Source organism: Macaca nemestrina, chromosome 13 (genome assembly GCF_043159975.1).
Source record: "Macaca nemestrina isolate mMacNem1 chromosome 13, mMacNem.hap1, whole genome shotgun sequence".
Lineage (NCBI taxonomy): Eukaryota > Metazoa > Chordata > Mammalia > Primates > Cercopithecidae > Macaca > Macaca nemestrina.
In genome coordinates, this window is record NC_092137.1 from 37,245,381 (window position 1) to 37,271,926 (window position 26,546).

General features: G+C 36.9%; 2 protein-coding genes across 4 annotated transcripts in view; one reads left to right on the top strand and one right to left on the bottom strand.

Annotated features, from left to right (window-relative positions):
• The window catches only part of LOC105464851 (CEBPZ opposite strand), a 29,896-nt gene extending 5,240 nt beyond the window's left edge, over positions 1-24,656 (top strand). For both annotated transcript variants that reach the window (XM_024787699.2, XM_024787698.2), the window contains exons 4-5: positions 263-347; positions 483-24,656. In XM_024787699.2, the coding sequence (XP_024643467.1) occupies positions 263-345 (83 nt within the window). In that variant the 3' untranslated portion in view covers positions 346-347; positions 483-24,656. The remainder of the gene's footprint in view (positions 1-262; positions 348-482) is intronic.
• The window catches only part of LOC105464850 (CCAAT enhancer binding protein zeta), a 28,029-nt gene continuing 1,669 nt past the window's right edge, over positions 187-26,546 (bottom strand). Inside the window, exons 2-16 of one of the 2 annotated variants that reach the window (XM_011712949.3) lie at positions 24,150-25,642; positions 20,819-21,050; positions 20,023-20,206; positions 18,040-18,128; positions 15,304-15,357; positions 14,646-14,748; positions 14,474-14,542; positions 13,288-13,354; positions 12,400-12,497; positions 10,895-10,952; positions 10,409-10,605; positions 9,560-9,643; positions 1,585-1,643; positions 1,422-1,503; positions 187-523 (exon numbers count right to left, since the gene is read on the bottom strand). In XM_011712949.3, coding sequence (XP_011711251.2) covers positions 387-523; positions 1,422-1,503; positions 1,585-1,643; positions 9,560-9,643; positions 10,409-10,605; positions 10,895-10,952; positions 12,400-12,497; positions 13,288-13,354; positions 14,474-14,542; positions 14,646-14,748; positions 15,304-15,357; positions 18,040-18,128; positions 20,023-20,206; positions 20,819-21,050; positions 24,150-25,642 — 3,006 coding nt within the window. In that variant the 3' untranslated portion in view covers positions 187-386. Of the gene's footprint in view, positions 524-1,421; positions 1,504-1,584; positions 1,644-9,559; positions 9,644-10,408; positions 10,606-10,894; positions 10,953-11,459; positions 11,564-12,399; positions 12,498-13,287; positions 13,355-14,473; positions 14,543-14,645; positions 14,749-15,303; positions 15,358-18,039; positions 18,129-20,022; positions 20,207-20,818; positions 21,051-24,149; positions 25,643-26,546 lie in introns of those variants that run through there. The other variant, XM_071076531.1, reaches the window with a different exon arrangement.

Below are 26,546 nucleotides of genomic sequence, written 5' to 3' on the forward strand. Positions count from 1 at the left end.
GTTTGCTAACTTCTTGGAGCTGTCTCTTTCTCTGTCAAGTAGATAAAGACTGAACAAGATAACTTCATGTAGTTACGTGAAATAGTGCTCATTACAATGATCAGAGACGCCAGGGCTTATATGTGAAGTCTGTAATCCTACTGTCTTCTTTTTCATTTTGTTATGTAGCAATATGGAAAAAAGAAGTTTTTTTTTTCCAATATGTTTAATTTTAACAATGTTTCCACATGACTTTATAAATGAGAGCTATTTTTATTTATAGTTTATTACAAATCCACTGAGAAGTCTGGAATGTATGGAATCAGAGAGCTGGATCAAAAAACATGGTTGAACAGCAAAAATTAGATGTAAGTAGAATTTCAATTTATAATTTACATTAATAACTCTCATTTCCTTTGCTTTTTAGTTTTTTGAGTGGTTTTAATCCTCTTTTTAAAATGTTTCTTTTTCTTGATGATACTTTTTACATCTCTGTTGTGTAGCCAGTCATCACGTTCAGCCTCCCATCTAAGCTGTTTGAGACCTTTGGGAGAAGAAAAGATGAGTGTACTACCACACTGTAGACTCCTGGCGGTCCCACAGAACATGCTGCTGAGTCACAGGAACTTCTAGCCTGCCTTGGCCTGCCGTTTCCCACCCACTATACAAACCCACTGCTTGTTTGTTGCTTTTCTTCTCATATTTATTGTCAAAGATTAATGTTTCATAAAGAAATGACTAAGGAAGGAAAAGAAACAAATGCTCTAAAGATCTTCTTTCCCCAAGCAGTTTTACTGGTGAAATAAAAACCAGTAACAATCAATATCAGAAATAATTAAAATGTCTATAAACATGTAAAGTTACTTAGCAAACTCATGCTATATAAAAATGGCTCACTTCCCTAAAAAAAAGTAATTTTTGTAGTCTGCAAGTTTTTTTTGTTTTTGTTTTTTTGCTGTATATACTTGTTAATCTTACATGTTCTCCTGAGAGAAGATAAAGCCATTCCTTCCAGGTTGTAAAGTACCATGAAAAGGTCTTTCAAAAATATTCCTATCAACCAGGCACGGTGGCTCACGCCAGTAATCTCAGCACTTTGGGAGGCCAAGGTGGGTGGGTCACTCGAGGTCAGGAGTTCGAGACCAGCCTGGCCAACATGGTGAAACCCCCTCTCTACTAAAAATACAAACATTAGCTGGGCGTGGTGGTGCATGCCTGTAATCCCAGCTACTTGGGAGGCTGAGGCAGGAGAATTGCTTGAACCTGGGAGATGGAGGTTGCAGTGAGCCAAGATTATGTCACTGCATTCCAGCCTGGGCAAGGGAGTAAGACGTTGTCTCAAAAAAAAAAAAAAAAAATTAAATTAAAAAAATTTCCTATCTTCTGAAGTTCTAAGCCAAAGCTATTTTTAAAACATCAATAAAAAAATTTAAGTTACTTACTTGCATTATCTTTGTTAGCCATGGCATTCATGCCAATGTTATCAAACTTGGATCCCATATTTTCATCCAATAGATGGCCAAACTTAAACAAAAAGATAAATTTATTAGAAAACTAAAAATAATGTAGAATAGCTAGACTCTCAGAACAGTACATTAGCCTTACCTCTTCAGCAGATACAAATAGGCTGGAATCATTGAAGTTTCTTTTCTTTTTTCTTGGCCCTAAAAAAATTTGTAAGTCTACATTATTCAATTATAAATCTAATGATTTTTTAAAAATGCAATGCAACATGATTTTATTTTAAAAATTATACTTGGGTAAAAACACAATTGCAATAATCTTCTAGCACCATTAGGTAGCTGGCATTTAAATATAATTTGTTAGTATATAATATTTTTAAAAAGCTAACAACATCCTAATAGAACTGTTCAGATGACAAGAGTGTCTTCTTGCTTTTCAGATTTGGCCAGTGATCGAAGTTTACCCATAAGGGAAATAACACAGTATCAAGCAATAGTAAAGTTATCAGTTTGACATGGATGGGTTTTGAAATACTTAAGACAAAACATAAAATTTAGTTCAGGGGTCTTATTCTTTGGAGTGAAAGGAAATTGAAAGTATGTTTATTATGCTGTAAATGAAGTTCTGTTTATAACACTGAAAGAGGTTCTCCTTTAAACCACACCTACCTGTAGTACTGAAAGTATAAACTTTTCCTGAAAAGTCTCTTTTCCTGAAACAATTATTCAAACTCTGCATCTCTGATATCAATGCCTCTAGCAGTACTAGAGCTGTATTTTAAAAAGAGCTTTACTAGATACACATCATAACATTCAGCTATTATGTGTATTAACGCATTTAAGTGTATTAATGCATTTTAGTAAATTTACAGACTTGTTCAACCACAACCACAGTCTGATTTTAGAACATTTCCATCAACTTCAAAAGATCCTTGGTGCCATTTGTAGTCCTCCAACCCACCTCCAATCTATCTTGTTTCTATGACTTGCCTTTTCTGGCTGTTTCATATAAATGGGATCATATGACATGTGGTTTCCTGTATCTGGCTTTTTTTCATTTAGCATAACGTTTTTGAGGCTCATCCATGTTGTAGTACTCCATGCCATGTTGTGGGCTACATAATATTCCATTGTATGGATATACCACATTTTACTTATCAGTTAATGGACATTTAGGTTGTGTCCACTTTTTGGCATTAATAGTGCCACTATGAACAATCATGTACAAGTCTTTGTATCAGAGCCACTTTTGATAAAATAGTTTCTAAAGCATTTCATCTTCATTATTATTAGGGTGATATGTTACTTGATAGCTGTATAATACACATTTGCATGCATTAGGAAGGTTTTTTTGGGTTTTATTCATCCTGTAGCGATGCATCTGTGACCTCAAAGAGTAGGCACTTCTGTACTGTGCTGGTTCCTTAGTTTCTTTTATCCTGCTCCCGCCGCCACTTCAGCCTCAAGTGTGCAACACCATGCCTAGCTAATTTTTGATTTTTGATTTTTTTTTTTTTTTTTTTGAGACAGAGTCTCACTTTGTTGCCAGGCTGGAGTGCAGGGGCACGATCTCGGCTTACTGCAACCTCTGCCTCCTGGGTTCAAGCGATTTTCCTGCCTCAGCCTCCCAAGTAGCTGGGCCTACAAGTGCGTGCCAGCACGCCCAGCTAATTTTTGTATTTTTAGTAGAGCTAGGGTTTCATCATGTTGGCCAGGATGGTCTTGATCTCTTGACCTTGTGATCTACCCGCCTTGCCCCCAAAAAGTGCTGGGATTACAGGCGTGAGCCACCACGCCCGGCCATTTTTGATTTTTTGTAGAGATAGCGTCTCCTTGTGTTGCCCAGGCTGATTAAAGCTTCTATAAGGTATGTTTATTCTTAAGGATATCTACTCTAACACTTGCAAATGTAGGGTGATCAATCAGTAAATTAATACATCTGAATCAATTAATGAATCTGTTTAAAATTCCTTGCCTCTTTTTGTTTCAATCAGTTTTGTTGGGTATTCTTTAATCTGCATCCAAAACTATTATCAATTGAGATCTGAAATCCTTTCAGGCTAATGTCTTCTGAAACAGTACTTTACTATTTGAAACAAGCTGAGAGAGCATCTTTTTTTTTTTTTTTTTTTTTTGAGACGGAGTCTCACGCTGTTGCCCAGGCTGGAGTGCAGTGGCGCGATCTCGGCTCACTGCAAGCTCCGCCTCCTGGGTTCACGCCATTCTTCTGTCTCAGCCTCCTGAGTAGCTGGGACTACAGGCGCCCGCCACCGCGCCCGGCTAATTTTTTGTATTTTTAGTAGAGACGGGGTTTCACTGTGGTCTCGATCTCCTGACCTTGTGATCCGCCCGCCTCGGCCTCCCAAAGTGCTGGGATTACAGGCTTGAGCCACCGCGCCCGGCCTGAGAGCATCTTTTTTTAACATTAAAAAATTTTTTCTTCTCCTCAAATTCCTTTTACCAGCATCTTTTAATAATAGGCTTAGTAGAACTTGAAGTAAAGCAACACTTCTTTTCTGAGGGATGGTCTTGAGAAAAACTGCCTATATCTCATCTTATGCTAATATTAAAACAGGATCTTAGATACTCAAGGGAAGACAAAATCTGGAAGACAACATGTTACAATTTAAATATATATCAGTTAAATCATCTAGTCATTAGGGGACTAAGGAATTGACAGCAGTATTTGAAAGAGTTGATAAAATTTTGTAGGCATGAGTTTCTGAAACACTACTACCAATATGTAAATGAAACTTTTTAAAACATTATTTTTAACTTTGCAGATCTATTTTTAGTCATCAGTATTTAGCAGTAACAGAAGCCAGAGAGGCACTTGAGGCAAAGTATGTATAGTGCTTTCTACATTTTTATCAAAAATCTTAAGACTGTTACCTGATATAGCACTTTTTTCTTTTATTAGCACCTTGTAAGTGTTACACTGTGAAGCATAATCTTGTAAGATATACTTTGAAAAATGTTAAAGAATATATTAGCAGAAAGAACAGTTCGTATCATAATAAAGGAGCATGGATTATTGCAAGGGTCAAATGGCAAAGAATAATGGTTGAGAAAAGAAAAAGATAACAGGTGTCTGAAAAATCCAGGGTTTTATAATTGAATGGTTTAAAAATGAATGAGCAGAGATTAGCATGTGAATCTCTGGACTAGGTAAGGAAGATCTGCATTCAAATATGAGTGGGCACCATCCAATATGCTGGGGCCTTGGAGAGAACAAAACATAGCAGAGGCAAACATTTCGATCTGCTGTGCTGAGGAGGAAAATGGTGGATAAGGGGACAGGACTAACATGCAGCTCCCACATGGACGGACAGAACAGCGTGTGGCAATGTGTTTAGTCTCCTTAATCAAAATAATTATCAGCTAAGAATTTGGTATCCAACAAAACTAAGCTTCATAAATGAAGGAGAGATCTATGCTGAGAATTCGCCACTACCAAGCCGGCACTACAAGAAATGCTGAAAGGAGTTCTAAATCTTTTTTTTTTTTTTGAGATGGAATCTTGCTCTGCCATCCAGGCTGGAGTGCAGTGGTGCAATCTTGGCTCAGTGTGACCTCTGCCTAATGGGTTCAAGTGATTTTTGTGCCTCAGCCTTCTGAGTAGCTGGGATTATAGGGGCTTACCAACATGCCCAGCTAATTTTTGTATTTTTTGTAGATATGGGGTTTTGCCATGTTGGCCAGGCTGGTCTTGATCTCCTGACTTCAGGTGATGCCCGCCTGGGCCTCCCAAAGTGCTAGGACTTCAGGCGTGAGCCACTACACTCAGCCTAGGAATTCTAAATCTTGAAACAAAACCTTGAAGTACACCAAAATAGAGCCTCCTTAAAACATAAATCTCAAAGGGCCTATAAAATAACAATGAAAAAACAACATCAAAGTATTCAAGCAACAACTAGCATGATGAATAGAACAGTACCTCACATCTCAAATAATAATGTTGGATGTAAATGGCCTAAATGCTCCTCTTAAAAGGTACAGAATATGAGATTGGACCACCAACCAAGAATCTGCTGTGTTCAGGAGACTCACCTAACACATGACTCACATAAACTTAAAGTAAAGGGGTAGAAAAAGATATTCCATGCAAATGGAAACCAAAAGCAAGCAGGAGTAGCTATTCTTATATCAGACAAAACAGACTTTAAAGCAACAACAGCTAAAAAAAGACAGAGGGACATTACATACTACTAAAATGATTAGTTCAACAAGAGATATCATAATTCTAAATATATATGCATCTACCACCAGAGCTCCCAAATTTATAAAACCATTACTATTAGACCGAAGAAATTAGATAGATGGCAACACAATAATAGTGGGTGACTTCAATACTTCACTGACAGCCTTAGACAGGTCTTCAAGACAGAGTCAACAAAGAAACAATGGACTTAACACCCTAGAACAAATGGACTTAACAGATGCCTACGGAATATTCTACCCAAAAACTGCAGAATATACGTTATTTTCATCAGCACATGGAGCATTCTCAAGGACAGACCATATGGTGGGCCACAAGTCTCAATAAACTTAAGAAAACTGAAATTGTATCAAGTACCCTCTCACACCACAGTGGAATACAATTGGAAATTAACTCCAAAAGGAACCCTCAAAACTATATACAAATACATGGAAATTTAATACTCTGCTCTTGAATGATCTTTGAGTCAACAATGAAATGAAGATGGAAATTAAAATATTTTTTTGAACTGAACAGTGACACAACCTATCAAAACCTCTGGGATACAGCAAAAGTGGCACTACTTTTAGTAAGTTCACAGCATTAAATGTCTACATCAAAAAGTCTGAAAGAGCATAAACAGACAATCTAAGCTTACGCCTCAAGTAACTAGAGAAACAAGAACAAATCAAACTCAAACCCAGCAGAAGAAAAGAAATAAAGATCAGAGCAGAACTAAACAAAACTGAAAAAACACTACAAAACATAAATGAAACAAAAAGCTGGTTCTGTGGAAAAATAAAGAAAATTGGTAGACCATTAGCAAGATTAACCAAAAAAAGAAGAGAGAAGATCCGAATAAGCTCAATTAGAAATGAAATGGGAGAGACAATAACTGATACCACAGAAATACAAAAGATCATTCAAGGCTACTATGAACACCTTTATGCACACAAACTAGAAAACTGAGATAAAATGGATAAATTCCTGGAAATATACAACCCTTCTAGATTAAACCAGAAAGAAAGAGAACCTCTGAACGGACCAATAACAAGTAGCTTGATTGAAACAGTAATAAAAAAAACTGCCAATAAAACAAGGTCCAGGACCTGATGGATTCACAGCTGAATTCTATCAGACATTCAAAGAATTGGTACCAATCCTACTGAAACTATTCCAAAAGATAGGGAAAGAGGGAATCCTCCCTAAATCATTCAATGAAGCCAATATCAGCCTAATTCCAAAATCAGGAAATGACGTAACAAAAGAAGACTACAGACCAATATTCCCGATGAAGACAGATGCAAAAACCCTCAACAAAATACTAGCTAACCGAATCCAACAGCGTATCAGAAAGATAATATACCATGATGAGGTGGGTTTCATGCCAGGGATACGGGACTGGTTTAACATATGCAAGTCAATAAATGTGATACACCACATAAACAACTAAAAACAAAATTCATATGATCATCTCAATAGATGCAGAAAAAGCATTTGACAAAATCAAGCATCCCTTTATGATTAAAACCCTAAGCGAAATTGGCACAGAAGGGACATACCTTAAAGTAATGAAAGCCATCTATGATAAACCCATAGCCAACATTATACTGAACAGGGAAAAGTTGAAAGCATTCCCCCTGAGAACTGGAAAAAGACAGGGATGCCCACTTTCACTGCTTCTATTCAACATAGTACTGGAAATCCTAGCCAGTGCAATTGGACAAGAGAAAGAAATGGCATTCATTCATATCAGTAAAGACGAAGTCAAACTGTCACTATTCACCAGTGATATGATAGTATACCTAGAAAACCCTAAAGACTCATGCAAAAAGCTCCTAGATCTGATAAATAAATTCAGCAGTTTCAGGATACAAAATCAATGTACACAAATCAGTAGCACTGCTATACACCAACAGCAACCAAGCTGAGAATCAAATCAATTACTCAACCCTCCTTACAACACCTGCCAAAAAAAACAATAATACTTAGGAATATACCTAATCAAGGAGGTGAAAGATCTCTAAAAGGAAAACTACAAAACATTGCTGAAAGACACCATAGACACACACACAAATGGAAATACATCCCATGTTCATGGATGGGTAGAATCAATATTGTGAAAATGACCATACTGCCAAAAGCAATCTATGAATTTAATGTAATTCCCATCAAAATGCCATCATCATTCTTCACAGAACTAGGAAAAAACAATCCTGAAATTCATATAGAACAAAATAAGAATCTGCATAGCCAAGCAAGACTAAACAAAAAGAACAAATCTGGAGGTATCTCATTACCTGACTTCAAACTATACTACTAGGCTATTGTTACCAAAATAGCATGGTACTTGTATAAAAACAGGCCTGTAGACCAATGGAACAGAATAGAGAACCAGAAATAAAGCCAAATACTTACAACCATTTGATCTTCGACAAAGCAAACAAAAACATAAAGCGGGGAAAGGACACCCTGTTCAACCAATGGTGCTGGGATAACTGGCAAGCCACATGTAGGAGAATTAAACGGATCCTCATTTCTCACCTTATGCAGAAAACTCAAGATGGATCAAAGACTTAAATCTAAGAACTGAAACTATAAAAATTCTAGAAGGTAACACTGGAAAAACTCTTCTAGACATTGGCTTAAGCAGAGTTCACAACCAAGAACCTAAATGCAAATGCAAGAAAAACAAATAGATGGGACTTAATTAAGCTAAAAAGCTTCTGCACAGCAAAAGAAATAACCAGCAGAGTAAACAGACAACCCAGAGTGGGAGAAAATCTTCGTAAACTATGCATCCGAGAAAGGACCAATGTCCAGAATCTACAAGGAACTCAAAAAAGTCAGCAAGAAAAAAATCCCATCAAAAAGTGGGCTAAGGATATGAACAGACAATTCTCAAAAAATACACAAATGGTCAAGAAACATATGAAGAAATGCTCAACATCCCTAATTATCAGGGAAATGCAAATCAAAGCCACAGTGCAATACCACCTTACTCCTGCAAGAATAGCCATAGTTTAAAAATAAAAAAAATTTCAGATGTTGGCGTGGATGTGGTAATAAGGGAACACTTTTACACTGCTGGTGGGAATGTAAACTAGTACAACCACTATGGTAAACAGTATGTAGAGTCTTTAAATAACTGAAAGGAGAACTATCATTTGATCTAGCAATCCCACCACTGAGTATCTACCCAGAGGAAAATAAGTCATTATATAAAAAAGACACTTACACATGCACGTTTATAGCAGCACAATCTGCAACTGCAAAAATATGGAACCAACGTAAATGCCCATCAACTAATGAGTGGATAAAGAAAATGTGCTATACATATACCATGGAATGCTACTCATCCATGAAAAGGAGAGAAATAATGGCATTTGTAGCAAACTGAATAGAGCTGGAGACCATTATTTTAAGCGAAGTAATTCAGGAGTGGAAAACCAAACATTCTATGTTCTCAGTTATAAATGGGAGCTAAGCAATGACGATACAAAGGCTTAAGAATGATATAATGGACTCTGGGGACTTGGGGGGAAGAGTGGGAGGTAGTAGGGGATAAGAGTACACATTGGGTGCAGTGTATTGCTTGGGTGATGGGCGCACCAAAATCTCAGAAATCGCCACTAAAGAACTTACCCATGTAACCAAACACCCTACCTGTTCCCCCAAAACAATGGAAATAATGATAAAAAATTTTAAAAAATCAATGAAAAGATGATCTAGAGATATTTGAATGCAAGAAACAATTCAAAATGTGGAAAATAATTTCCACTTAACACCTTTCTTAAAAACAACCCCCACCCACCCCTGGATTTTATTAACCAAATTTAGGAGAGTTAATTTCCCAAAATGATAATGACACCTCTCACATCGATACTGCTTTTAAAAGATACTGAATGCATTTTCTTACCTTGAAATGAGCCAGCAAGGTCAAAATCATTTGTACCTTTTCTCTTGCTTCTCTTAGTATTGACTTTGGAGTGGACTTCAAGTTCTGTTACATGAAGAAATTTGCTATTAAGCAACTGAAAAACAATAGGACTGGAAAATATTACTCCAAGATATGCTAAAATCTTTATTCTAATGTAAGGCACTGTACTGCTATTCCATGTGGGTTTCATAATTCCACTAGCATAGGCTTGAGGACAGATTGAGAGCAAGACTCTAAGAATTGGCATAGTTATAATATTTTGTGCAAGTACAAAATTTTCTAAATAGCTTCATTAATAAGACCAAATAATATAAAACCCCTTAAAACAAGAAACTTCTGCTGTGGTTCAGAATAAGTAGAAGAAGAATGTTAGGCAGGCATGTGCATGCTGGAGGTATGTGAAAGGACAGAAAGGTCAGACAACAGTCCAGAGACAATTCTGGGTATTCCTTGCTAATTTACAACAAGATAAAATATTCACCTTCATCTATGCTGGGCTATGATGAATACTGATTAACTTTTATAGACTGCTAATTACTATTAAAAAATGGCAGCATTTCAGCTCAACATGTATTGTACAGAGAAGCTAGTTGCTGGTTAAAGTAAAAGTCCAAAACTCAAAAAACTGCTTAAAAGAAAAAAAACACAACACACAATAAAAACCCTTCAGCTCCAAATAAGAAGGGAAAAGGTCCCATTTAAGTTTCTGGCTGACATGAATGTTAATTTGAACACAGGGCTTTATTAAAAACCTTTAGCAGAAAAACTAACTTAAGGCTGAGGAAGTGAGGAAGACACAGTTTATGTCTTATTTTAAAAAATGCTTACCTGGAACGCTCTCATTTTCATCATCTAACACATCCATGAATGTTCCTCCATCTTCATCAATTTCAGCAAATTCTTCATCATCCATACTTCCTAAAGAAACTTCATCGTCATCCAGGTTACCAAGTTCACCATCACTACCTTCTGAATCTTCATCTAATGTGTTATCCTTAGCTCCTTTTGTTCTCTTTTTCACGTTACTGGAAAAAAACACAATTTGTAATACAAAAGGAGGCAGTATTTTCTAAAGTAGTGTTTTGTTGACTACTAGGGCAGTAGGCTATTAAATGACTTAGAGGAGAAAGCTTTGCAGACTGCTTAGAGTAAGTAATAACGTGCTTTATAAAGGTCAAAGATGAAAGTACTGTATCTACTTCCCAAACTTGAATACATTTCCCCTTTATGTCATATAGTTCTGTGGTCTACTGTTCTGACGGACAATTTGGGAAATGCTAGAAAAATAGGAAGGAGAAGATAGAAGTATGTTACCCAGCAAAATCCATGTCATCCTTTCCAGAGCTGAAACAGTTATCATCTTCAAATGTGTCTGCCAGAGAATACAGAAATTGTGAGATACAACAAAGAATGACAAGCTTGACATACATCTTGTATCTGAATAAATTATTCTAACAGTCATGATTCTGCTGTTTATGACAAGTAAACACCAAAACAATATAAATGTGACTGTTACTAGTATATCTTAATAATGCATACAAACCTGTGAAATACTGATCTTAGTTAAATTCCAAAACTAAAGAAGGATCCAGTTAATTTCGGCTCTTTCTACAGTTCTTTTATGGAATGAGGGTAAATATCAAATAAAATGGTATTTAGCAATTGTATTCCCTTTTACTCTATCAGAACTACTTAGGTGCTCATTTTTAATAGGTGTGATACAATATATAACACCTCATGCTTGTAATCCCAGCACTTTGGGAGGCTGAGGTAGAGTGATCACCAGCCTGGGCAACACAGCAAGACCCTATCTCTATTAAAAAACAAACAAACAAAAACCAAAAACAAAGTAGCCCAGCATCATGGCATGTACCTGTAGTCCCAGCTACCCGTGGGGTTGAGGCAGGAAGATCGGTTGAGCCCAGAAGGTCTAGGCTGCAGGGCTGCAGTGAGTTAGTTGTGACTGTGCCATTGCACTCCAGCCTGGGAGACAGAGAGATCCTGTCTCAAAACAAACAAACAAAACCCCCAAAAAACAACAACAAAAAAGTATGTAACATGTGAAATCAGTAAGTCTTTCCAATTTACCATGTTTTTTGTTTAAGTCTATTTTCAATCAAAATTTCTCTAGCTTTGTAGATTAAAGATAAAAAAAATGAAACAGTAGACTATTGCTATCAATTACTACTGCTATACTATATACTATAATAGATTATGAATGGTAAAAAGGATTTCTATTTCACATGAGATTTGGCTGTAACAATGAATAGACAAATATAAATTTTTCCTTATATGGACTATCCAAAGCACAAATCATGCATTTTTCTGGTGCAAACGTGGGTGAATTACCATATATCATAAAAATATTTTTTTTTTTTTTTTTTTGAGACAGGGTTTCATTCTGTCACCCAGGCGAGAGTGCAGTGGCCCAATCTTGGTTCACTGCAACCTCTGACTCCTGGATTCAAGTGATTCTCGTGCCTCTGCTTCTCAAGTAGCTGGGACTACAGGTGTGCGCCACCATGCCTGGCTCATTTTTTGGTGTTTTCAGTAGAGACAGGGTTTCACCATATTGGCCAGGCCGGTCTCGAACTCTTAACCTCAAACGATCTGCCTGCCTTGGCCTGCCAAAGTGCTGGGATTACAAGTGTGAGCCACAGCACCTGGCCCCAAATATTTCTTAATCTTCCACTGTGATATGCATGATATTCTTAGCTAAATGATTTTTTAAAACCAAGGCCACCTCTCCCACTAATGTTCCACGGTCTATTAACACATAATAGTAGATTATTTTACAAAGAGTCAACACAACAAATTACCAATCAGTTTTTCAAATTCCTCATCATCCACGTCTTCTATACTTTCTTCATCTGCATCCCGTTTTTGTTTCTCTTTAACAGCAACTTTTTTATAATACCTAAAATAATACTCATGTTATATATTTGACAATTTTATTAAAGGTCTAATCTTACTATAATCAAAGCACCTATGACCAGTGGCAAACCACAACTGTAAAATCTTAAGTATACTCAGTTGGAAATAAATGACTGAAATTTGTATGTAATATACAAAAAATAGTTTAACTCAATAAAAAGTAGCTGGAATCTTTTAAGTGTAATACATTTCAAAGAATAATATTTTATCAGCCCTATTCTTGTATTAGAATACAGCAAAACTTAGCCATGTACACATGTAATCAAACCCTCAAAATTATTCATTCTAAATGATTTTAAAAAACAAGCCAAATCAAACCTAATTAACCAGTCAACCAGATGAGATAAGAAGTACTTTACTACCATAAGGCATTAGGTTATAATACTAGTTGGTTTAGGACTTATTTCTATAGCAGTGCACTGAATTTTTCTGAATCCATTCTAAGGGCCATGGTCTGTATAAATTACCCATGCTTTATCACTATATTAAACTAAGGTAGATTTTAAGCCAAAAAAAAATTACTATAAAAAGAAATTAAAGGCTAAATTTCGAAAAGTCAGAAGCATAAAACAAAATTTATATGCTAAATTAACAAAACTCCTAGATTTACTTTAGTTTTACTAAGATATATTAAGATTAGCAAAATGACTGATTTGTAAATTTCCTTAACAAACACAGACACATCCTTTGATCTTTTCAAAATATGCTGATTTTGAAATTCAAAATTTAAATTTTGGCAGTTTCCCCAAATTAAACTATATTATGTATAGTACCTGTGGAAAAACACTTCATCCACTGGTATTTGGCTTTCTTCTTTTGCAAGGAATTCCTTACTGTTCACTACAAAAATAAATTTAAACATTTTAATGTAATATAGCGATTCCCTTTATGTTACTTAAGCTCTTAAGACAAAATACAGCATAATCTGTAATTCTAAAAATCTCAAAATTGTAAGGAAGGTAGATAGAAGGGACCCTGGAGTGCAAGGGACAATCTCTGAAAAAGTCTGTGTGAAGACCCAACATTGGAAACTTCACTGGCTACAGCATAAAGTAGGCAGTACACAGCCGTCAGTGCAGTTACAGTGAAACAACAGGGTTCTCTTACTGTTCTTCAGTTGCATCCAGGACCCAAATTTCAAGAGAAAAATTCAAGGAGTTATTTTAATAAATAATCACTTTAAACTTGTCATTTTCAGCTCAAAAAATGACAAGCTTGCCATTAATGCTTGCCATTCTGGGAATAAACAGGAAGTAAACAGTTTTCCTTTATACTGAGGGAAACTAAGAAATAAGGAACTACAAGAAATTGGTTTTATCTCTTCAGAATAAAAATTTCTGACTCATCCTGAGTAAAAAGAGATTTGACTTTTACTTCTAACTTACTAACTGTGGGTAAGTCCTTTTACATCTCTGGACCTCTGTGAAGTAAGTCACTGGAAATTAAATGATCTTTAAGGTCTAATTTAACCCTAGTCTCTGAACAAAAGGGAGATGAGATCTGGTATGCAAAGAAGTGTCTGCATTGAATAGAATAGACTCAGATCCAGAAGATGGCTAGCGAATATAGAAGTAGGTTATTAACTAAGTTTAAAATGATGCTCTGTGACAAAACCAGCTGTGGGTTTTTGTGCTTCTAAGCTAATATTAGAGAGCTTTCAGATGGTCTGAATTGTAAGCAATAGTAATTATATACACAGGGGTTGTTGATGAGGCTATGGATGATAAAATGGTGATAACTGTCAAAGCTGGGTGATGGTAATTGGGGGGGGGGTTCATCATACTATTTTGTTTACTTTGGACATGTTTCAAATTTGCTGTAATAACGTTAAAAAAAGATGGATAATGTCTTTGGTGCCTCAGGTTTTATTCTGATAAATTAGAACAAAGAATAATACAATTTATGCATTTTTGTCTTACACTGTCTTTTCAGTTTCAACTGTCTAAGCTTTATACTTACCAGGAAGATGACGAATATCCTTAATAAAATGTTTCCTTTTTGGCTGCATCACAACACTATCTGTGTTTTCTGAAATGTAAAATTATGACAGTATAATGCAAAACCTAGTTATAAGCTCATATTATTATGTATGAAAAATGAAAACCAAATAATTCACTAAATAGAAGCATACCTTTGCCTTTATGGGGCTTTGGATTTCGGTATACAAATCGATCCAAAAATCTCATTAGAGTGAAATCCTGCAGGGGGTCCCCCGAATACTGAATATAGTTTCCCTGAAAAGTGGAGGGGGAATTTAAAAACTTAATTCAAATTATATCTATGCATCCAGGTAAGAAAAAAGAAAAAGATAACTTCTATTACATTGTATTGAAGATACAAATATGCAATAAATGACTCTTCAAATATCTCTCTCATGCATATTATACTTAAGAAATTAAACACACAGATACATATACACACATATTCTAGAATGTAACATTGATTTGATGGATAGACTAATAATATTAAAAATGTAGGCCATCTAACCATTAATCACGAACCAAACCCTGAAGTGGCAAACACAGCAAATGGGAAAGTGAGGCAGTCTTTCTCCAGGAGAGGAGCTACAAGGTAATAAATAAATAACTGCTGTGGCTTTCTAATGTCTTATTGCTTCCATTCAACTCAGAGTGGGAAAAATTATCTGCTGTTTTGTACGAAACAAGTCATTGCTCCTTTATTCGAGCAGTAAAATGTACAAGATTCTCTGTTAAACACTGTATGACCAATTATTATCTAAAATGATTCTACTTTTTTCTTATTCTCATCTTTTGATATTTTAGACTCACCTGAAGGATGGTCTTTGCAAAAAGGGCCACAGAGGGATGAAAATGCACAGATAACTAAAAAGAAAAATGTGAATAATATCAATATTTCTAAGGTTGACACTTAGTACATTTATAGCTTATTTAAGAAAATCGGGCTGGGTACGCTGGCTCACACCTGTAATCCCAGCACTTTGGGAGGTTCAGGCAGGCAGATCACTCGAGCCCAGAAGTTGAGACCGGCCTGGGCAATATGGTGAAACCCTATGTCTACAAAAACAATCAGGGCATGATGGTGCGCACCTGTAGTCCCAGCTACTCAGGAGGCTAAAGTGGAAGGTGCCTGGGCCCAGGAGGTTGAGGCTGCAGTGAGCCGAGATGGCGCCACTGCACTCTAGCCTGGGTGACAGAACGAGACCCTATTTCAACAACAACAACAAAGAAAATGCAAAAATTTGAAATTTAAGCCAATACATTAAACAAGTGATTCTCAAAACATTTTGGTCTCAGGACCATTTCATACACTTAAAAACCAAAAATTTCATCAGTTTCCATTTAACAGGGTTATATCTACAGACACGTGTGTTATAAAACTAAACAGAAAAATTATAAATACTTGTAGGTTCATTAAAATAACAAAGCTACTACATATTAATAAATAGCATATTTATGAAAAATAATAATGCTTCAGGACAAAATATATAGTGAGTAGCATTATTTTACAGTTTTGCAAATCTCTTTAATGTCTGGCTTAACAGAAGACAGTGATTCTTTCATCTGCTTCTATATTCCATGTTGAAATATACATAGAAAATCTGGCCTCACACGTGTAGAAAAAACCTTTCACATAACTGTGAATTTCTTCTTTAGTACTATACCAAAACCAAAGATTAGTTGTAATATGGAATCTGAAACCCATATTCAATTGGCTTTTGGTACTTGCTACTTAAAATTATTTGGTCTACTTTGAATCAATCGTTTATCCACTCAAGAATTTGTAATATTCAGGTGGCACAGTGGCTCACGCCTATAATCCCAGCACTTTGGGAGGCTGAGGTAGGCGGATCACATGAAGTCAGGAGTTCAAGACCAGCCTGGACAACATGGCAAAACACTGTGTGTACTAAAAATTAAAAAATTAGCTGGGCATGGTGCCATGCTCCTGTAATCCCAGTTACTTAGGAGGTGGAGGTTGCAGTGAGCCGAGATTGCGCCACTGCACCACTGCACTCCAGTTTGGGTGGCAACAGAGCCTTCTCTGTCTCAAAAAAAAAAAAAGGATTTGAAACATTGTGCATTGGTCATTGGAAAAAATACCACATGCAGTCCTTCCAAATGTTGGCACATTTCATTATACTTTACCACAAAAATCACATTCTTAGAACCACAGATTTCATCAGTAAAGTTTTTATAAATTAAGAAACTGTCAAGCCCAAGGTGGTGGTTACAAGATTTTTAACACTTTAATCTTTGCTTGAAAGCTTTATTTTTGAATTTTATTGTTGACAACAAATACTGCCAGCTTTTTTGTTTCATTCATTGTCAAGAAAATGTCTCCCAAATACCTAAGTCTGAAAAACCAGTTTGTCAGTTAGTCTTTCATGAAAGAGCAGCTAGATGAGCTTGCAACAACCGGTAAGCACTTGTCCTTGAGACACGTGACAACCTTCACACTTTAGGTAGGCAGCAGAGGTATGTTACGCATACTTGCTATATATGCACACAAAATACTAAAAAGACATGTGTACTTTAGGGTCAAGATACTAAAATCAGTAATTCTCCCTGTGTCATCATTCTTAAGTTATACTGGCTTTTTTTTTTTAACTGCACATATGTGGCAGTGATGAATATAATGGCTTCTGATGCAGCTTGGTGCTGTCTTTATTCAGGATAAGCTGCAGCAATTTTACCTATCATTTATTTTATAGTATCAGTGCCACTGTCAACACAGTGATGAAAACAGATAATGTACTGGTATTACTATGAAAAGAGCTGTGGGCTAGGCACTGTGGCTCGCGCCTGTAACCCCAGCACTTTGGGAGACCAAGGCAGGCGGATCACGAGGTCAGATCAAGACCATCCTGGCTAACATGGTGAAACCCCGTCTCTACTAAAAATACAAAAATAATTAGCCGGGTATGGTGGCGGGTGCCTATAGTCCCAGCTACCTGGGAGGCTGAGGCAGGAGAATGGCGTGAACCCGGGAGGCGGAGCTTGCAGTGATTCGAGATTGTGCCACTGCACTCCAGCCTGGGCTACAAAGGTAGACTCTGTCCAAAAAAAAAAGCTGTGTCCGACTCACTAAAAAGATATCAGGAACTCTTAGAGGTCTGGCCACACTCTGAGAATAGCTGCATAGGAAGATACTTATTGGCTTTACACAAAAGTCACAGAAAGGTTATTAGAAGTATGAATTCCTCTTATGAATTCAGAAAAGTAAATTTACAAAAAAATTTATCACAAAACTTTTCAGATATATCTAATGAATAAAGCAAAATTTATCCATTTTCTCAACTCTGCATGCAATAATCTACCTACAAAAAGCAACAGTTATAACCCACGTATAATATCCTTATTTTACATGCACATTTAAGATTTTCTACAAAATGAATACCTCGCATAGTACCTTCCCCCAAATGTGGACTTTTAATGTTTATTAATGCTTATAATTATCATAAAAAAAAACTTCAAGGCATTACATCCACAAGGGCAAAAATATACACCATAAATGAATTAAAAGACAATTTGAAATTATTTTACCTTTTTGAGTTCCCAAAGACTTGTATTTTCAGCTCCACAGAACAGAGGATTTCTACTGAATGGATCATATTTATTTAACTGTTTCCCACCTAGGAATAACAAAAAAATACGATTTCTCAAATGCTTTATTCCTAGCCCAAGAGGTCATTAAAAGCACCACCATTAATATTCTCAACAGATATTTCCAACATTCTTACTTAGCTAAGCAACCTAGATTAAAAACTGAGCTCCCTCAAGAATTTGTCTTGGTACTTGAGCTAGCATCGGCTCTTGAATAAAGCAGGGAACATGTTTATCCCAACCACTAAAAGCTTTCTTCAAGGCCAGGTGCAGTGGCTCACACCTGTAATCACAGCACTTAGGGAGGCTGAGGCCAGTGATCATTTGAGTCCCGGAGTTCGAGACCAGCCTGGGCAAAATGGTGAAACCCCGTCTCTTACAAAAAATACAACAAAAAAAACTAGCCACGTGTGGTAGTGTGTGCCTGTAGTCCCAGCTATTCGGGAGGCTGAGGTGGGAGGATCACGTGAGCCCAGGAGATAAGAGTTGCAGTGAACCAAGATCATGCCATTGTGATCCAGCCTTCATGACCGAGCAAGACCCTGACTCAAAAATAACTAAAAGCTCCCTTTCAAAACTTCTGCCTTGGCTGGGCGCATTGGCTCATGCCTATAATCCCAGCACTTTGGGAAGCCAACATGAAAGGCTGCTTGAGTCCAAGAGTTCAAGACCACCCTGGGCAAGAGAGTGGGATTTCGTCTCTACAAAAAATACAACTAGCCAGACCTGGTGGCACAAGCCTGTAGTCCTGGCTACCTGGGAGGCTGAGGTGGGAAGATCACTTGAGTTCAGGAGTTTGAGGTTGCAGTGAGCCATAATGGCTCATTGTACTCCAGCGTGGCCTGGGTGACAGTGAGATCCGTCTCAAAAAAAATCAAAAACCAAACCAAAAAACCCCAAACTTCTCCCTTTTCTAAATGGCAAGAAAAGGTACCCATTTTGGGGTCAAAGAGGTTGGAAATGTTAAGATGGAAATAATACAAAGATGAACTAGGTCTAAAGTCTTTTGGAGCTTTAGAGTGCTCCAAATATTTGTCATGAAAGTATGCCCAGAAATAATTCTCACTTGGAACAGGTCTGCCATTATCTTCATGTTTTCAGAAACTCAGGATTTAAAAAATTTAAAACAAAGATTTTCAGAACGAGGAACTGACTACCTTCCAACACCCATGCTCTTCATCCTTCTAAAGGATTATTCTCTCAGTTTAGTCTTCAGGGGAACTGATGGATTCTTCTCAAACTTTTCTGGCAGCTATCAGACTTCTCTTTTGTACTTCACAAATTGAAATTTGTAGATGAATTAATTTGACCATGAGTCCCAAAGCAAGTTGAAGAAATGGGTCTGGCACCACATTTCTTGAACCTCAAGGCTAGTGTTTTCTTTACAGCCTCAAATGAAGAGGCTGCATTTCTAAGATTTCTTTTGACTCTAACATCCTATTAATTTAGTTTGGTGTGTGTATAGGAAACCACTTAAAGTTTCTATCTTGAACAGAAAGTTTTCTATCCCTAAAATATTACTTTAAGAAACTGTGGGCCAGGTACAGTGGCTCACGCTTGTAATCCCAGCACTTCGAGAGGCCAAGGCAGGCAGATCACCTGAGATCAGGAGTTCGAGACCAGCCTGGCCAACATGGTGAAACCCCACCTCTACTAAAAATACAAAAATTAGCTGGGTGTGGTGGCACACACCTGTAATCCCAGCTACTTGGGAGGCTGAGGCAGGAGAATCACTTGAACCTGGGAGGTAGAGGTTGCAGTGAGCCGAGATCGTGCCTCTGCACTCCAGCCTAGATGACAGAGTGAGACTCTAAATAAATAAATAAATAAGTAAAATGGTAGAATGCTAGTTTCTATGAAAATCAAAGAGAAACAAACTCCCTGGTTTAAAAATTCAAGAGAATAAAGATTAAAAAAACTCACCTTTCAAATTATCAAAGTGCACCCAGGAAGCAATCTCTGGTTTTTTGGTTTCTATATCACTTTCAGGAACCGTTTCCTCTGTCTCAAGTTTTTTCACCATCTCTGTTTCTTTGTCTGCATCAGTGAATTTTTCCATGTCTTCATCATCATTTGCATCAATAAAATGTTCTTCATCATCAGACTCCTAACAAACACATAGTTTCATAAATCTACATAAATCAACTAGAAGTTGCAATGAAGTCTGTGTTGCATTATGTGATGTAGAGTTTTACTTATTGCAACTCTGGTGAAACGTGAAAGTTCTAATAAAGTAAAATGATGGCCATCAGTGGTATTTAAACAAGAGAGGAGAGCACATCCTTACTTCTAAACATAACACAGTTAAGTTTTGAGCTAAGAACCCCTGAGCCCTAGGGACTCTATAACTTGAAAACAATTAGCCCTCAAGTAAATTTCTGACTTGTAAATAACCCTATGAGGTAGCTACTATTATTATTTCCATTTCATAGTTAACGAAGACGACTTAAGAGGGCCACTAAGTTTTATAGTCTTCCAAATCCCATACAATGGTAACTTCTAGTATAGTATAGTTTATTGCAAGTAGAAGAGTTGAGCAACATGCCCACCTAGTAAACTGTACAGCTGGTACTAAAATCTAGGTTTGTCCTATTCCAGAACTCACACTCATATGGTCCAGAGAACTAGGTTATTGTCATGTGAAGCAAAGAAAAACAAAACAAAAACCACCAATATATTTCAGCACCCACTCAATTTAAAAAGCAGTTGAAAAATATACCGGATGATCATCTAGTTGGCTTCTTAAACCTGGTTTTGCTTTAAGGATCTCAGACACAAGATATAAAGCTCCACATATAAATGGTGGCATTTGTTGACAAGTAACTTGAAGTAACCTCTTCACAAAAGCCTTCACCCGGCGCAACACAACGTCAGCTTTCAGAGATTTGTAGACAAGGTTAAGAAACATAGCTTGCTTGGAACACATCATCAACCCTGGATCCAACATCTTCCTGCAAAACAAAACCAAGGTCAAATATTTATGTATAAAACCAGCTCCACAATCAACAGTCACATATTAGAAACAGCTACTAACCTCATCTTAGTTAGGGATAACTTTGCTGCTTATATTAGAACAAGAGACCTTGCCCTAAGAGGTAAGATGGAAGTCAATGACCAGAAAAGGATGATGATGGCACCAGGAAAAACCAACAATAACAACGACACCACCACCACCACCCACAGGAATGAAAAAAGAAAAACTCTTTTCCAAGTGTTTTTCTGTTTTCTATATCAACAGGGCACAGCCCTAACAGTATTCATAGAACCCCACCAGAAAAGCTAATCTAAAACCAGGCAGTGAAAACTGACCCATGAAAGCAGAACATTAGAAGATTTGGGTTTTTGTCCTTGTATAACTGCCTACTAGCAGGGTGACCGCCTCTTCATGGTGTTAGTGAAGACCATAGATGAATAGCAGAAAATTAAATTCTAAGGACTTCAGAGAATCTCTAGTCCAATGTACTAGCTGTGTAACATCTCTCTCATACACACTATTCTCACTGCCCAGAGTGCTTCTCTCCAACTCTCTGCATGTCCACAGTATCCAAAATTGGTTCTTCTATTAGTCTCTCAGTTCCATGTTTGTGTCCTTCATAGTTTCACAAACTGGGTTTCCCTGCCTTTCCCTTTTCTCTCAAGGTCCAGTGAAATAGGGATTATGCCTGTGTTATTCACCGTTATAACCCCATTGCCTGGCAGTTAATACTTTTACCAGACAGTTATTCAAATACTTGAACCTATTTAGCTATTATGTGCTTGTCTCTCCCTAATGTCTGTCTTCTGTAGGCTGCTCTACTCTGACCTCATGATACTTTAAAAATTCTCTATTCTAGATGCTGAATACTACACATGTCCCCAACCAGTCTAGACCTCCAGATATTATAACACCCAGAATTAACACAATCCTCCAGATTAGCTCTACTAACACCTGGAATCATTACTTCCTTTGTTTTAAGTATTCCCATCAATTTTTTCCTACTAATACTAGAAATGAAAAGACTTAAGCTTGTGAAGCGCTTTCCTATTGCTCTGCATACTCTGGGAAATATCACCCTTTTGGTAATATCCTGGGATATTCTGGATTATTCAATTTTCTCTCTTTACATTTAAATTTTCCAACATTTCCATCCAGTTTGCAACTTATTTTTAGGCATAAATTCCATCTCACATCAACAGAAACATTTGAGAAGAATTTAAAGGGACATGTCTCTATCATTTCATGAAATATTTTCCTAAAGTTCTGATAAATATTTTTGTAAATCAAATCATGTCATTTCTTTTATCCCTCAATTAACTAGGGGTTTCTTAATGTGAAGGATTCTTAATAAAACCAAGAGCAAACAAACACTTTAAGAAGGCCTAAAGGCCCGTTAAGAAACTCCATCTGCGAGAGCTCTTGGCAAATAGTGATTTTAAAAACTTAAAAATGTACTCTTCCTCAGAGATGTTAGACTATGATGTTAAATAGAGACAGAAAAATGTTTCCAACACTTTCTAAAAATTAAAAATTCCTATGACCATCAAAAGTTCAAAATAATCAAATCACCCCCCTTCAAAACAAACAAACAAACAAACAAACAAACAAAAAACTCAAGACCCCGAAACCTCTACATTTTCAGCCTTGCAACTCTTTTCAAATTAACGATGTTAAGTATCTATTACTTCAAAGAGTTGTGGAAAGGCTTCTGAGAGTCTTTTTAGTGGACCAGAGCAATCAGTGCTATGAAATGTCATGAACTCTACAGCAAGTGGACCTGGATTTGCCACCTAACTTGGTCTCTTAATATCTGTGTGACCTTGCACAAATTATTGTACCTCACACACTGGAGAGCTGTTAAGAGGATTAAACTAAAGAAACATGTATGAGTATCAGTAATAAGGATAGCAGCCAACATTTCACATAGCACTATGTGTTGGGCACTGTTAAGCACTTCACATACACACAAAGATTACATGGGTTAACACACATACCCCCCCCACCTTCATTAAAGCCCCAGTTCTGTCATTTACAAGCTGCAGAATCTTGTGCACGTTTCAAAATCTTCATAATAATCATGAGATAGGTGCTTTTCTCTCCATCCTACAGACAAATCCACTTAGGCATGATAACATGGGATGAATTATGTCTACCAATAGGTTTTTAGTGGGGATCAAGTAATTTGCCCAAAGTTACACAGAAAACTAATGGCAGGGACTCAAACCTAGGCAGCGTGGCTTAAGTCTAAGATACTAACCACTACTCTACATTTTCTCACAAGATTATCTATGTAAATATATAAAAATGAATTAGAAGGAAATATATTAATTTCTTGAACACAGTTATGTTCTACTGCCTCTTAAACAGCTCCAAACTGTTTACACATTGCTGAAAATATGCCTCAATGAGTGAGTTGCAAAATTCAGTAAAGAAAATCTTAATTTCCATTAAACAAACAAACAAAAACCCTGCACCCCCCAAAACTCTCTACTTAACATACTTTCTTGTTTACCACAGCTCCTCTCTCTGCTGCCTCCCCCAATATGAACGTGAGTGCCTCCAGGGATGGGATTTCTGTTCGCTGTGCCTCCTGTGCACCTAGAGCATGGCACCATACTGTAGGCATTCAGAAAAGACTTATTGAATGAGTTACTGTGTGAATGCATTCAATTTTGTGAAAGACAGCAGGGAAAAGACACAGGATTGAGAATGGGAAGACGGAAACTGCAATTATATCTGCAATTTTATTTCTTTAATATCCCAAAAGACTTAAAACAAATATAGCAAAATGTTAATTCTGAAATACTAGCTGGTAGATATGAATGATTCTTTTGGGTATTTTTCTGTATTTTACAACTTCTCAAAATGAAAAATGTATTCAAAGCAGCGAATATAATTTGTGTCCATCAGGGAAACAAAGATTAAGTGACTTACTTGAAGGTGGCGAGCAGCAAGCTGCTAAGGGGGCCTAAAATCCAATTTTCTAACTCTTTCTCTTGCCCCACAGAGGGCACTGCCTGTGCTGTACATCAAGTTATAGTTCACGTCTCATATTGGAATGCTATGTTCTTACCTGTATAATGCGGTGTAATATCGATCCGATATTGTCTGCTGAGAATTCATGACTTGGAAAAGCAACATTAAAGCCTGCACACTGGTATTAAAATTCACCATATGCAACACTTTGAACAGTGTGTCAATCTGCTCCCTCACTTTGTCATCACCAGTCTGGGAATAAGGGTACGCCCTATTAACACCTGTTAAAAGGGCGCTAAGCATTTTTGATTCAATATCTTTTTTTTTTATACAAGTCCGAAAAAAGCAAAAGTAAATAGTTATTAATTTGTTAGCCAGTTCACTTTCTTCATGGGACAGAGCCATTTGATTTAAAAAGCAAATTGCATAATATTGAGCTTTGGAGCTGATATTTGAGCGGAAGAGTAGCCTTTCTACTTCACCACACACAACTCCTTTCATATTGGGATGTTTACAAAGTAATGTCTCTAACAGATGGGAGGCTTTTGTGGCAATTCTGTTCTGAGGATCTCCCAGTTTATTTACCACTTGCACAAGAAGAGCCTTTTCTTCCTCAGGCTTGTTACAAAGCAGCTCATGAGCCACTGCAAGGGCTCGAGTTTTAGTGGTTACTAATGTATCATGACTTAAAGTTTCTAAGACCTGCACAAATTCAGCCACTAAGTGTTTCAGCTGGTGTTCAAAATACCATAATATCAGTCTTCTATCTCTTGAGTCCTTGTTGCCACTGGACAACTGTTCCAGTTTGTCAAAAGGATGCTGGCTGAAAATCCTCAGCTTCCGACTGTCTGGCAAAAGGTCTGTGATAAGCAACTCTTTAAAAGTATCCAAGGCCATGAGGCACTGCTGTTTGCTGCCCTTCTTTTTAACAAGGTTCACAAGAGTTTCTACAAACTGAAGTGTGTGAACGGCATCATCCTGAATAAGAAGAATCATGGCTGCCATCCTGTCACCTAGTGTCCCCGATGACACAATTGCTTTCATCCAGGTAGAAGAGGCTCCCTTTTGACTATTCGTCTTACTTTTGAATAAGTTGATTTCATGTTCATACAGCTTCTGAGCAAGGGTTTTGTAGTTAGATACAACATCCTGAGGCTGGGGTTTCAAAGAATATTCATTGCTATACTCCAGATCATACCATTTGCCTCCAGGCTTGAGTAACAAAGTCTGTCTCTCAAAAAATTCAAAGATGTTCTGTTTATCTTTCTTCACTTTCGGTGTGGTACTGCCGTTCTCATCAGAATGTGGTTTTGGCTTATTCTTATTTTTCACCTTATTAACTGATGTCCTTTGACTTTGTGCTGTATTTTTGTTATTTATTTTAGGTATTTTTACTTCTTTTTTGCTGGAATTTTCTTTTTTAGCTGGTTCATCTTCTTCAATTAAGCAAGCTTTTGTATACTTGGCCAAATTAAGATTTTGAATAAATGCTTCCAATTCACCTTGTTGAAGGTCATCAATTACTCCTTTTTTGCCTCCATCTATCACTTCCTCATTCTCATCCAAAGTAGCCAGCATAAGGTAATCTTGCTGCATTAAAAACATAAGTTAAAAATACATTACAAATGTGAAAAATAAAACCATAAAATAATAGGAAACACAACATAATTTTAAAAATAATTTCAGAATTGGAAAAATCCTTTCAAATTTGACATAAAACTCAGGGTCCACAAAGTAAAGGATAAGTAAATCTATCTTTCTTTTACACACATACACACACACGCACACTTTTTATTTCGATATAGGAAAAAATACAAATTATAAACTGGAAAAAAAAAATACAAGCAATTCCTATCAAAGTAATTGGGTTTAACACCTTAATATAAAACTTTCTACACATCAGTAAGTGACAACCCAAAAGAAAAATGTGCAAAGGATATGAACAGTTCATAGAAAAAAAAAAAAGGTTCTTTAAAAATATGAAAAGATGCTCAACCTCACTGACATTTAGAGAAATCCACATTAAAACCACAATGATACATCCATCTTTTAATTTATCAGATGAGCAAAGATACATTGCAAGATGAGAAAGATACAATGACAGGTGATGCTGGGGAAGGGGTGGGGGAAATGGCACTTTCATACATGGTTGATGTGAGTGTAAACTGACACAACCTACATGGAGGACAATTTGTCAACTCCAATTACGACTGTTTAATACAAGGCACACATCTGTTGACCCAGCAGCTTCATTTCTAAAAATTAACTAATTGATTGAGACATGGTCTCGCTCTGTTGTCCAGGCTGGAGTGCAGTGACTTGACCATGGTTGAACTGTAGCCTCAACCTCCCAGGCTGAAGTGATCCTCCAATCTCAGCCTGTGGCTGGGACTACACGCCCAGCTATTAAAAAAAAAATTTTTTTTTTGAGATGAGGTCTCCTTACGTTGTTCAGGCTGGTCTCAAAGTCCTGGACTGAAAGTATCCTCCCACC